This window comes from Psammomys obesus, unplaced genomic scaffold (genome assembly GCF_907164565.1).
Source record: "Psammomys obesus unplaced genomic scaffold, mPsaObe1.curated_primary_1811, whole genome shotgun sequence".
NCBI classification, from domain to species: domain Eukaryota; kingdom Metazoa; phylum Chordata; class Mammalia; order Rodentia; family Muridae; genus Psammomys; species Psammomys obesus.
Window position 1 is genome coordinate 316,369 of NW_026585698.1, and position 14,188 is coordinate 330,556.

Genomic DNA, 14,188 nt, shown 5'->3' on the forward strand with positions numbered 1-14,188 from the left:
TTTGAATGGGGGGCAGCTAGTTAATTGCCTTAGGCAGAGCACTTGACAGTGAGGGAGAGAGAGAAGTGCAACAGGGCCAAGCAGGAAGCCTGGGGGTGGAGCCCAGATTCCCCTCAAGGGAGTAAGGGAAGGGGGTGGGGGGAACAAAGAGGGTGGGCATGTTTGGAGAAGAGCTGTGCAGGGTAGTTTGAAAGCCATCTCTACTCTTTGTCTTATGACCTTGTGTAACCTGGACTCAGTGTCCCCATCTGAAAATGGAAATAACCACAGCAACACTACATAGGATCTGGGAGGACTCCAAGGCTGGGCAGGGGAACGTTAGCATCCAAGACCTGTTAACTATTATTCCCATGTCACTAACCTTAGTTCACTCAAAGGTTTCCCAGTGTGAGTCCTAGTCTGCAAGTCAGTGCTAAGGCTGAAAAGAAAGGCTTCACCTCTCCCTAGAATGTGTGCCCATACTCTACCCTCTGGCTTTCAGCACCTTCCCCCATCAGTCCCTCTATCCAGGGGAACATCCTGGAAGGACTGCCTTTCCTGAAACCCAGAGAAACTCCTGGGATACCCAGAGATATTCCATGCTGTAGGCTTCTGTGAGTCCTGTGTGAGTCGCCTGTGTGGTGGTCCTTCCAGGTCTGCCTGAATGTGTGTGGTAGGTGGTGATCCTGGGGATGAAGGAGAGGTGCCTTCTTCTTCCCTCTTTCTTTTCTAATGGCTTTCAAGCACAAGCTTGATAGGAAAGACAGGTCAGGGGGAGCGATGTTGGAGTCTGGTGGCTCTACAGAGGGGAGGACTTCAGGGCAGAAGTACAGATGCTGCTTACACGAGGTCATCACTCTAAGCTGTGGCTATGTGGAGCCAAGCTCCAAGAGCAGAGTGTGGAGAGAAGTCACCTGTCACCCCCACTTCTGTTCATGGTTCACTGTGGCTTCAGGGAGGCCAAAAAGGTGAGGCCATTCCAGTGGCTTCTGACAGTAGGGACAAGGAGCCACCCTTCTCAAGCAGGGGTTGATCTGCCAGGAGACGGCATAAACGAAAAGCCAGAGAGCAAACATACCCACCCACAGGCACTTCTAAAACTTTAGGTGGGGATTTATAGAGAGCCAAGGCCAAGTTAATATAGGAAGGAGGGCATGAGCCCATAAAGTCTGCACGTTCAGAAACCTGGAAATAGTTTCTTTTCTTTTCTGTCTCTCTTTCTTTCTTTCTTTCTTTCTTTTTGAGACAGGGTGTGGTGGTTTGAATGAAAATGGCCCCCACTGGCTCATAGGGAATGGCACTGTTAGTAGGTGTGGCCTTGTAGGAGGACACATGTCACTTGGGGTTTGAGGTTTCAAATTTTCAAGCTAGGCCTAGTGTCACTCTGCCTTTCTGCTGCCTGCTGATCCAGATGCAGAACCCTCAGCTTCCTCTCCAGTACCATGTGTGCCTATGCACTGCCATGCTTCCCACCATGATGATGATGTACCAAATCTCAGGACTGCAAGCCAGCCCCAATTAAATGTTTCCCTTTATAAGAGTTGCCATGTTCATGGTGTCTTTTCACAACAATAAAACCCTAAGACACAGGGTATGTAGACTAGGCTGGCCTTGCACTCACAGAGATCTGCTTGCCTCTGCCTCCTGAGTGCTGGGATTAAAGGCATGGGCCACCACTCCCAGCTGCTGCTGTTTCAGTAGGCTCAAGTGTTCCTGGCAGGGCTGGAGCTCACCGTGTAGTCGAGATTGACTGTACTGTGAACCTCTGATCCTCCAGCCTCCACATTCCAGGGCAGAGCACAGTTGCCAGGATCACAGCATGTACCACCATGCCTGGTTTATCTGGTGCTGGGGCAGGATGTCAGGGCTCATGAATGCTAGGCCTGCACGCCTGCTGAGCCCCATCTCTGCTCCCTTCCCACCAGGCTGAGGGAGCTGTTTCTTACACGTGTTCATCAACTGGAGTGCCACTAGCTGTTGGATCAGTCACACCATAGTATATGTGTCTTGGGAGGTTTTTTATTTTTTTATTTTTTATTTTTTTATATTAATCACAGGTTATTTACTTTATATCTCAGCCATAGCCCCCTCCCTCATTCCTTCCCAATCTCACCCTCCCTCATCTCCTCCCTGCCCCTTTCTAAGTACATTGATAGGGGAGGTCCTCCTCCCCTTCCATCTGACCCTAGCTTATCAGGTATCTTCAGGACTGGCTGCAATGTCCTCCTCTGTGGCCTAGCAAGGCTGTTCCTCCCTCAGAGAGGGATGGGGGAGGTCAAAGAGGTAGCCATTGAGTTCTACCAGCATTAACTCCTTTAGCCCTGGTAACGTTCTCACCCATTCTGTCATTCTCATCCCACAGCCACTGAGAATAGGTACAGAGAAGGTCAAGGTCATGGGGCATTGAATTTCAGGCTGTTGGTGGGTGAGTCTGTGGCTGTGGAATCCTGTCTCTCCCCAGGGGTCTGGCCCCACAGTAGGCTCATAATAAATACTGATGACACAAACAGGCTGGCAGCCACATAGGTGCAGATGTCAATCCCTTTTGTTCCCCAGGGAAGTCATGAATCACAGTGGGTAGGAGGTGGCTGCCTGGCTGAGGGACTGGAACTCCATCTGGTAGCTTACCCTCATTGCAGCATGCCCCAGGGGCCCTCCTGCAGCTCCATTCACTGTTTCTTCCCCTTGCTTCAGCTAACCTGAGCCCAGGGACTCAAGAATGGTGATAAGGGGGCTGTGGGTGACTTGGGGCTTAATATCTTTGTAACTGTATTGCAAAAGGGCAGGCCTAAGTGGGAGCCTTACACTTAATCTTTCTATTTTATTGCTTTTTCTCTTGTATGATTTAGCCTTGAACCAGGTATCAAGCTAGATAAATAAAAACTTTTATTTCAGATTAGCCCCAGCTGGGGATTGCCTTGAAGGCTGAGCAGTCATCCAAGTCATCTGATGAGGAGGGAGCCAAGATCCTGGATGCCTGGTGAGGCTCATCTCAAGTTCAAAGGCCCGTAGGAACCTTTTTCTGAGGTGGGTGCAGCAAGGCTCTGTGTCTATAGTCCAAGGGGGACAGAGCAAGTTGCCAGGACACAGCCTTCCTGCATGTCTACTCACCTGTTCCCTCTCCTCACAGCGCTGCTTGGTTCAGAGTGCCTCCTCTAACTGGGCCACACTGCCTCCGCTGATGTTATTTACTAAATAGTGAGCTTACAAGGACAGTGACATCAGCTCTCCATTCTATGCTGGTCTCTGGGGCTTGGCGTATGGTAGCTACTCAGTCAATACACAGTGGTTAACTGAGTGAATGAAGCCTAACTTCCAGCCCTGCACATAGACCATAGGCTGGCATGATTTGCTTGGTGTCTAGGGCAAAAAGGTGTGTGTGTGGGGGGGTGCAAGCAAAACCGTTTTGGTTAGAATTCTGAGATGCTGTATATATGCTTAAGTGGGATTCATATGCTCTGTGCATTTTAATGTCTTTTTCTCTAGAAAAAGGGCTCTAGCTAGCAACATTCTGGCTGGATGAGAGATGATGCCATGGCCAAGGCAAAGTGTCCCTCATGTGCACAGAGAGATGGGTAAGATGGTCAAAGCAGTGTGCAGTATACTAAGTATACTAGCAAAGCCCCGAAGTCTGCATGGATGGAATAATGCGCAGCAGTGGAGATGAGCAAGCAACTGACGTCACAACAGCAAATGTGAGGGCTCTGACTTGAGTGGAAGATGCAGGTCTCCAAAACACAAGACTTCTTAAAAAGGCTCCAAGCGACCAAGGCCAAGTAGTATGTGATGCACACAGATGTGACATTTTCCCCAAGCAATGGGAGGATTGGAAGGTGTGGCCCCAGCTGACCCGGGGGAGGGGAAGTGGTGGCTGAGGGAGGATCACACAGGCAGAGGTAAGGTTCGAGTAGTGGCCTTGCTCTCACAGAGCTGGTATCATCAAAGTCAAGAATGAACTGTACTTGCCTTTAATCCCAGTGCCCTGGGGAGAGAGGCAGTTGAATTTCTGGGAGTTTGGAGCCAGCCTGCTCTACAAAATGAGTTACAGGACAGTCAGAGATGTATAATAGAGAGACCTTGACTCAAAAATAAAAATAAAGTCAAGAATGAAATAAAACAGCCATAAGTGAATCAATATTGACAATGAGAAAAGAATTCAGTTTAAATCAATTCCGAGGTGTGCCAAGTTAAGGGAGAGAGAGAACCAAAATAGTATGTTGACTAGTTTATAATCCTTCTAAGACCCAAGAGGCCTTGGAAGTTCATTCAAAGACGAGGATGAAAGCCCAGTGAGCCAAAGGAGAAAAGAACGAACTGCTGAGGGTGTGGCTGGAGAAGATGAGGATCCCATGTCCCGCTGCTGCAGCCACCTCAACCAGGACTGGGTCAGAAAAGCAGCTCCCACCCTGAACTGTCAAATTAACAAGTCCATGGCTTCATTCCTCTCCAGTGGGGCAAATCGACTCAAGAGTCAGCAGTGGGGGAGGTCTAAGGATGTGTCCATAGGATAGTGGACACATGGGAGACCACTGTCCCCCAAGTAGGAGGCAATCCTGCCTGAAGATGGGGTGAAGAAAAGAGAGTCCCAGACTGTTTTTGCCCTGAACCCTCTGTAAAGTACACCTGACTTGTGCGAAGGAAGCAAGCAAGTGGTAGGCTGCAGTTTCCTGTCCAGGAACTCCTGGGCCCCATGGAAGGGCTAGGAGGAACCTGCCTATGCCGGTGGCAGTAAAGAGGTGGCACAGAGGCGGTACACAGAGCATCACCAGAAGGGACTGCTGCCAGAAAGGTGGTCCTGAGAGGGGAGAGGAAAGGCTCAGGGGAAGCAGCTTGCAGACTTTTGGGGTTCACCTGAAGGAATGGAGTACAGCATAACATACTGTTTATCATTTTGGCAGAAAACTGTGAATAATGCTCAGTGTGCTTAGATAATTCAATTCACCATACCCAACACAGAGGCTGTATCCCTAAATACTGTCTAGGAAAGAGCGCCAGAGAATGCTCATGTGATGAGCCTTGGACAGCACCCAGGCAGCACATTTTCTGCAGCTGTGGCTAGAGAGATAGAGAACTTTGCAATAGATAGCAGCTGGCAGCAGCTGGCAGAGGGCAAGGCAGAAAAGCCCCAGAGGCCTATGATTGCACTGGGCTCAGCTGGTGATGTCTGCCTGGGTGAGGAGTGTGGTGGTCTGGTGCAGGTATTGATATGGGCCTAGAGTAGGCACCCACAGATATAAGCAGATCTCCTAACCTTAAGGCTTTCAGCCTAGGCCTCCACCAGGACTCAGAAGCCTAACTTGGTGGTTAGAACTCTGTGTGTATGTGTGTGTCCCCTCCTTTGCTTATATTCTCTATTTTCAGATTATCAGCAGAGCCTGCTCACATCCTTTTGTGTATTCCCATTTGACCTTATTTTGGAGGGGTGGTGAAGCTACCTCAGTGGCCTGTTAATTGGCTATGTTCATGTCTTCCTGTTCTTATCCATATGACAAACCACCAGCTGAGACCTTAGTCTCACCAGCCAGCCATGCCCAGGAATCCATTGTTTTTTCCTTCAAGCCCTCATTCAGTAGGCCTGTTACCTCTCTTTGATCTGCCCTCCATGTCTCCTTGGCCAAGCCCTCATAGGCCAGTTAAATGCTAGGCTTGAAGTCTGGGTCTTCCAGGTATCCACTGTGCTATCACAAGCCAGAGCCTGGGCGTGCCATACGGATTTCCAAAGCGATTCTACTTCTGAGCTTTCTCTTCCTGGAGGGGGGAAGATGAACAGCAGCTTAATCACAAGGGCTTTGATGTGTGTTGCTGGATGGTATCCCATGATGGCAGACCCAGCAGGCCATGGCCAGGGGCTTGACAGAGTTGCTGTTGTACGAGTGTGTGGGTTCACACAGTCTGGCTATAAATAATTGTTTCCCCCATGTGTAGGCGTTCACTCTCTCACATGTGCACCAGCTTTCCCTCCTAAACAATATATTTTCAAAAAACCCTTATCTGATAGCAAATCTGGGAAGGATCCCAGCACCTCACTGCCCTCCACCACGGTGCCTGGTGTGGCCCCTGTGTGACCTTGCGTGTGAGGCAGATGTGCTGTAAGGTGAAGGTGAGAGATTAGAGTCAGCACACTTCTCATTTAGTCTTTACTCTCGACTAGCACTTCCTAACCAACCTTCTTTTCTCGACGTTCCCCACCCCTCCCTGTTCCGCCCCATGAGTCCCCTGGAGGCCCTTGTTCCTAATTATCTCCCTGACGTGTGACTCCAATACCACACACACATATATGTGATAAAAAGAGTTAAGAAGCTTTTCACCCCCCCCCCCACACACACCCATAGGAAACTTCACGCTCTTGGTGGGAGCTACCGCCTGTGCAGAAAGCATGCAGGGCTTCCCATGGTGGGGTCCAGCACTCTCAGTGTTGTCTGCCCCTCTTCCAGCAAGGTCCCTGGATGTTGCATCTCCATCAGTTTCTTGGGTGATGTCAATGCTGATGGTCTTGGAACCTCTGTTGTCATGGAAATTGGGTGTTTTATGGAGCTCAAGAGATGGGTTCAATGCCTGCTCTGCCACTTGGTAGCTACGGACCGTTGGCCAAGGTAGGCACACCTCTTATCTTTCCCTGCCTAGAAATGGATAAATGTCTCTCCTTCATTGACTCTTGTGAAGGCGAACTCAAGGTCCAGCTAGGCCAGGTCTGGGACATGTGCATACCTACCAAGTTGGGGTCACCTCTGCTCTGTCTTTGGGAAGGGGTGCACAGAAGGCAGGTGGGGGAAGAGGTGTAGACTACTAGAGAGGACCAAGGAGGCCTGAACTGAGGGTGAGACTGGATGTCGAAAGCCATGGAAAGCTCTAGGGTAGGCTTACTACCCAAATCTATATAACCTAAATGGTCACAGGGCTCCTACTGCAGGGAGAGGCTCCAAGGAGGACTGCCTCTGTCAGGCACCATGGATGCTCAGCCCAAGGAGACCAAAGCATCCACACAGTCTCACCCTCACAGATTCAGTGTAGAAGTCATTACCCTGCAGTGTCCCCAAACGATTCCCTATCTGTGGAGTGATTGAAAGGAGTGTAGAAATGGGCCCCTTGCTGGGATAGGATGTCAGGGTAGAACCCAGGGGTAGACTGTCTAGTTAGGGTTACCATTGCAGTGACGAAACACCATAACCAAAAGTAAGATGTGGGGAGGAAAGGGTTCGTTTGGCTTATACTTCAATATCAGTGCTCATCATCAAAGAAAGTCAGGACAGGAACTGTCCGTCCCCCCCCCCCCCCCCCCCCCCGAAGAGAGAGGGGAAAACACAAAGGATACAGAGCAGTCCCCAGACTCATCACTGACCTATGCCACCTGGATATCAGTCACTGGGCCCGGCTGCCTCCTGGCCTTCCTCTTATCCTCTGTTCTGTCCTTGCCCCATGGCCGCTGGCTAGTGTTGCCACCACCCCACGGGACAAGGTCTACCTGCTTTAGCCTCTTCTTCCCCAAGCCATTAACCCCACTATTGCCATACTGTGCACCCCAAGCCCATGCCTAGCATCATCCTTCTCCTGTTGTGGCCCAAGTGAGCCTCCAGTGCTCTCAGGACCCATGCTGGCCATCCGCATACCACACAGCTGGCCCTGGCACCGTCACCAGTTTGTCTCTTCATAACCTCAGGTACTCTGTGTTCAGCCACTGTAAGTAACACATGTGTCAGGCTCCCCTTACTCTGCTCATAATGCTAATCCCCATTCATGATCACCATTCATGATCTATGATGCTTGCCAGCTTTGATGGCCAAACCTTGACAAAGTTCCCACTCCCAGTGTTTGGGCGTGCAGCATCGTGTGGAATTTTTTAATTTCTTCTTACAAGGGAAAGCGTGTGTGTGGGGGGGGGTCCCAGCCCCAGTCCATGCTGACATCTAGCCCTGCCTCTAAAGATGCAGCTTTAGCCTCTTCCTTTTCCCTCACTGCCACTGCCTCCTCCTTAGTTATCCTGGACATCTTCGCAGTCACTCTGAAGCTACAGGTACATCTTCCTGGCAAAACTGCAGGTTTCTGAGACTGATATGGTGCATGGTTCCTACCCTTTCAGGACATCATCACCATTTCTGGCCTAGATGGTCCTCGGCCATCTGTGTGGGTGAAGAGAGAGTGCTGCCTGTCTCTGTGAACACCTGCTGTGGAATCCGTGCCCCACTGGCTGACTGACTGCTGGTTTGCTTGGCTTGCTTAGCCCTCGCAGTGCCCCGCTGGGCATGGTCATGGGCTGGAGCTACCTCCACACCAGAGCAGGGTCTTCTGGAGCTATCTGAGCACAGGTGCAACTTAAATCTAAAACTGAAAACTGAGTTTGGTACTGGACTGGAGGTAATACAGGAAATCTGAAATGTTACCACTTACTTAACACACTGCCAACAGGACACATTGATATTGTTTCTTACACATGCTAAGCCTGTGAGCTCTTCCTGAGCCACATCCCAGCCCTATATGTCACACTGACTGTACTTCTCACTTGAGAACAGCCAGGTACAGAGGCTGTTCCATGTGCTCAGGAACTTTGTGGGGATGCTGTACTAGCCAGTCTGCATGGAGGTACACCAAGGACAGAGGTCCTTGTTCAATGCTTCTCTGTACCTTAGGAAAATGAACCAGTCTCAGGGATCCTTCTCTGACAATTACTAATCAGTCTTAGTGTTTTATGGTCCTTCCAGAACCATCAGTTCCATATAGGGATTATATTTTCTTTTCTTAAATTTTATTTTAAATTTATTTTCCTCCTTCCCTCCCTTCTTTTTATTTTTAAAATTATTACATTTTATCTTTGCAACAGGGTGTCATATGTCCCAGGCTAGCCTCAAACTCACCCACTTGCTGCGTAGCCAAGGATGACCTCGACCTTTCTAGAGATCCTTCCACCTCCACCAACCCAGTGCTGGTACGGCAGGTGTCCACCGCCACAGCCAGTTTTACGTAGCCCTGGAACATTGACCAACTGAGCTACATCCACAGCTCTAGGATTTTAAATCTCATATTATAGGTAAGCACCATCAAGCCTACAGTAGGTCAAATACCTTCTGAAATAGCTCTGGCAGGGAGCAGAGCATGTTCTTAATCCCACAGTTCTCTGCCTGGGGTAGACAGAGTGTTTCTTGAAGTAGGACTGTTTGGGTTATAGGAGGGTTCATGAAGCTAGAGAGTATCCACTCAGACTTCAGGCTGGAAGAGGCCTCTATAAAGGCTCTCATAGCCTGGTGTTGAGAGAATGATGCTCCTGGTGCTGGGGTGGCAGGCACAGGAAGAGATGGGGCCCGTGCCAAGTCCTCTGTGGGAAAGAACCTTGTCATTCATCAGGCTCAGCGTGGCCACGAGGGGCTGAGAACAAATTGATGGAGATGGAGCCATAACTTACCACTGAAGGCCTCTTTGCTCTTGGCAAAACAAAAGGGATCATTAGGAGTGGGGAGAGCACTTGTGGGCAGATATAAATCCCCTCGCTGTGGCTGATAAATAGCCCAGAGGGGACAGGGCCTCAGATCTGGACAGGTTAGCTGCATGGGGTGGGTGTTAGCTTGGGTCTCTGTATACCTGGTTGGGACAGGTGGGCCTTGCCATGTAAAGACAGAGCTCCTGCCACCAGCGCAGGCTGCCGAGATGCCTAAGGCTTGAGTCATCACACCAGTGGCCCCAGGAATGATAGTCATTGGGTGAGTATATATCAGGGTCTACTCTGGGCTGGATCCTGTCCTGGATACCAGAATGGGGACATGGTAGAAGGCATCAGAGGGATTCAGGGGTCCAAGCACTAATTCCTACAGATGCTCAGTCCAGATTGGCTGTATCTGCCCTGTCTTGGGGCTCTCTGGGTTTTCAGTATAAGAAGAGTACTGTAAGTACCTGCAGGTTGTCTGAGGGATACAACACTTCTGGCTTCCTATGATCCTAGGCATGCGAGTGCTCTGCTGCCCACAGCTGCCTTAGTCTCGTAGCTGCTGGTAGTAGTATCAAGAGCAAATGCTTACAAAGTACTCTCTGACATGAGCTCTTCACCAGAGTAAGTCATGTGATCCACAGACTACCTTAAGCCAAGTATTCTTACTGTTCCTGATATATGAATAACAAGTGAGACAGACCCAACCAACATAGCTGGCTCAGGAGACCCTCCCTACTCCCTTCTTGATCCCCATGCCTTTCTCCCTTTTAAGAAATGCTCTGACCACATCACTCTCTTCTCTTGGGGGTAGGGTCGGGTGACCTGACTTCCTCCTCATCTGTCTGGCTTGCCTGGATCCACCAGGCTGAGCCTTCAGAGACTGCACACAGAGCGAGGGTGCCATGAGCAGGTGTGCATGTTTCAGGAACAGAGCCAACACTTCTGAGTGAGGGCAATAGTCCTTGAACAGCCCCCTAGAGATGTCAGGGGTCAGCCTATGGGTGAGGCATGACCTAGGCATCTCCTTACTCAGAGCCATCAATTTGGTCAGTTACGTTCTACACGGCCAACAGATCTACTGGTGGGGAAGAGGCCAAGGATCTCCTTCGCTGATATCCCAGAGCTACCTAAATGCTTATTGGCTAGACATGTGACTAGAACATGAAATCAGACAGCAGCAATTTGTTCCAAAGTAATGTTAGAAATTGCCAGCTTTTCACCAAATAACAGAAATCTGGGGTACTGAAGGAGGTTACCACCACATTTCAGGCTCGGAGTCTCAGAGGCCGACTGCTTAAGACCTTGGAAAACAGCACACATTCCTGTTCCCAGGGCTCCCAGCCACCATGGTCTTTTAACCCTGTTCCTTTCTTCTGTATCCATTTGTCCCCTTCCTTAGCAAGGACTGTCCGTGAAGGCAGGTCTCAGATACCTTTCTGTAGAGTCCACAGCTCCTTGAGTCTGAGCCCCAGCAGCAGCTCTCCTCGAGTATGTGTGAAATAATGCAGACTTTGGCTTACCTGAGACAATAGTGTAACCAATCCCCCGGGGTCGCCCCTTATCTTGGTCCACAGCAGTGATCACCCGAACAGTTGTGCCCTGGTTGGGAGAGAGAAAGGATTTGAGTTCAGTCTCCTAGGTCCTAGGCAGCTATCTTTCTTTGTGGGTATCCTAGCATCCCCAGTTTCCCTTCCCAGGCTAACTCCCAACTCCCAGGAAGTGTGTACCATTCAGCATTGCTCCCGACTCCAATGGCCTTGCCCTCTGCAATCCCTGTTCCCCCAAACCAAGTAATCAAGTATAGACTCGAGCAGGGAGTCAAGGACAGGCACAGAGAGCTGCTGAATACATCTGGGGTTGATGAGATCTAGAGATACACAGGAAAGAGTAGGAATCCATCTAGTCCACCTGGAGAAAGGGACATCCAGATGGGGTAGCATTTAGGATGGATTGTGAGGAATTAGTAGGAGTTTTCCAAGGAGAGCAAGTAAAAGGGGAAGTGCCCCAGGGATAGAGTACAGTACGGGCGGGCCAGGATTGGGCTATGTGAGCTTCTAGGAAGGGGTGTTGATTAGTAGCCATCAATGGATGGCAGTTCACTGAAGGATAAACAACTGTATACATTTGTTACACACAGGCCAGGGCTTGGTTAAGTGAGCTTCTAGGAAGGGATGCTGGGAAGTAAGCTTCCACAGATGGTAGTTCATTGAAGGATACACAAATGTATACATGGAGGAAACTGACACCATCACGACCACCACTTGCTGAGCTGTCCTTTGCCAGGAGTTGTCTATCTCTCTTTCCAGGCTACATCACACCACTGTATTTGTCAGCTGTCCCTGCTTATCTTACACCTGAGGTCATGTCCTAGTACAGTGGTTCTCAACCTAAAGGGCATGACACCTTTGGGGGTTGAATGACCCTTTCACTGGGGTCGCCTAAGACCATGGAAAAACAGATATTTACATTATGATCCATATCAGTAGCAAAATTACAGTTTTGACATAGTAACAAAAATAATTTTATGGTTGGGAGTCATTACAACATGAGGAACTATATGAAAGGTTTGCAGATTAGGAAGGTTGAAAACCACTGTCCTAGTAGTTTTCTCCGAGCGGAGGACAGCAGACAGGCCCCCTGCCTCCATCTTTGGGGAGTGAAAGTATCCTTCTAGCATTCAGGTCTAAATGGGGCTCTTGTCTGCTTCTCACCCTATGATAGTTCTGTGCCTCAGATCCAAGAACATCCCTCCAAGTCTTCCCAGTCTGGTTGTGGAGACACGGCAGGAGCCTTAACCTCCTCCCACAGAGTGCACTGCCCTTCCCAGAGCCTTTCTATCTCCCTTAGCCTAGAGTGCAGAAGATGGACTGCCTCCAAGCTCCCTGTGGGAATGTGGGAATATCTCCGGGTATATGCAGAGACCAGGCCATATGGCAAGAGGCCTGGCCCCTTCTTTGTCCTCTCCTCCAGGGAGCAGGAGTTTATTGGGTCTTTTGAGCTTATTAAGAAGTTGAATAAATATGCTATTGAAAAGAGCACATCTTCCCTGGCACAGATAGTTACTGAAAATGCTGGCCCTATGTACTCAGGTACTCCATCCTCCCAATGTCCTAAGACCTGGCCCCTTCCTGCAGATGAAGAAACAGAGGAAGAAAACTGATAAACTCCTGGAGATCCCAGAGCAGAGAGCAAGTGAACAACAAGCCAGGTTCATATTTAAATGTTCTGGCTCTGACGTTCCTGTCCACCAGGCACTATGGCCACTGCAGGGTTCTGCTATAATAATGCTAATGTCATTTCCGAATGTCACTGCTCTGTGGTAGGAACTATTCTAAGCACTGGCTTCTGTGGAATTTGGAAATGCCTATGTGCCAGCCATCCCTGGAGATGCCATGTGTTCTAGAATGATCAGGGGCCAAGGGTTAGTCACATGAGAAACCAGTCACCTTGCCCTCCCAAGCTGCCTTCCTTGGAGCATGGGGAGTCCATGGGGACCACTGGGAAGCACAACTCTAGGCCTATATGGCCTACACAGCTTCCCCCATCATCCCACTGGAGGCTCTTTTGAGGGACCTGCCCATCTAAGGGTACACTATTCATCAGAGAAGACCTGGTCTGTTCCCAGCAGGAGGCCCCAAGGGTATAGAACTACCCTGAGGCTTCAGCTTCCAGAACATGGGAGCCAGCTCCATTCTATCTGGGTGCTTACATGTATCCTACAAGAGGGTTTCTGAGTTGCCCCATGAGCTGCTGGAGCAGGGACCTACCTGCCAGGCTGACTAAGCCCAGAGATCACTAAAGCCCCAGTGTTGAGTTACTAAACTATACACTTAAGGGACAAATGTATGCTTTGCCATATCTCAGGAGGGTTGGGTTGGGCTCAAGAGGACAGGATAAGGTAGCTATGCTGGCTTGTTCAGAGAAGTCTGTGGCCCAAGAGCCTTTAGTCCCCAGAGCCCTGTGGATGCCACTGCCGTGTATTCATAACTGTGTTGGGGATCAGAGTACCCTTGGATGGGTGGGGGAACTCAGCAGAGGCTGGCTGGCTCTGTGGGACATGAGGATAAGGGGCTCCTCTCCCAGCCAAAGTTGGACCCAAGCCTCTGCCAAGGAAGCTCTGCTAGGCTCTCAATCAGGTTTGGGGTTTCATCTCTTTTTGGGTAAATAAATCCACTTTTAATAAAACTTTGAGCTTTTAATACAAGTGCAGACAGAAGGCCTGGAAACGTTATGAGAAGGAATTAACAAGGAGGTATGGGGGCTCCTGGGAGCCCATGGCTCTTGTTTCAGAGTCTCAGTGATTATATTTTCAATATACTGCAACTTATTTCCAAAGACGAGGAATGAGGAGGAAGTATAGTCTGCCAGCACAGAGCTGGGCCTCCAAGGATGAGTCCATGCCTGCAGCCTGTGGCTCTGTGGGAAGCTGAGGTCCCCAGGGGCACAGGAGGGAGAGTGGGGGACCTCGCTCCAGCTGGAGGGCTGCAGACAGGCCCTGGGGTGGGATCCTTCCATTTCCCAGGCACTTGTGTGGTAGGGAGGAGGTGGCCTTCTGGGAAGCAAGGCTCTACTCAGAGAGGTGAAGGGTGCACAGGCTTGCAAGGTCCTGACTCCTTGTGACAAGAAGAGAAGCAGAGAGGCAGTTAAGGGTTTGATTCCTGTAAGTCTGGACGGCCCACTTGTTTTTCTATCCATAAAATGGGTATAACAGGCTCCACTGTCCAGCTGCATGAACACACACATGAATACACACACACACACACACACACACACACACACACACACACACACACA

The 14,188-nt window shown here is 49.9% G+C and overlaps 1 protein-coding gene across 1 annotated transcript in view; it reads right to left on the reverse strand.

Annotated features, from left to right (window-relative positions):
• Nucleotides 1-14,188, reverse strand: part of Cdh23 (cadherin related 23) — a 349,868-nt gene that overhangs the window by 178,610 nt on the left and 157,070 nt on the right. Inside the window, exon 9 of the mRNA XM_055598837.1 lies at nt 10,915-10,993. Coding sequence (XP_055454812.1) covers nt 10,915-10,993 — 79 coding nt within the window. The remainder of the gene's footprint in view (nt 1-10,914; nt 10,994-14,188) is intronic.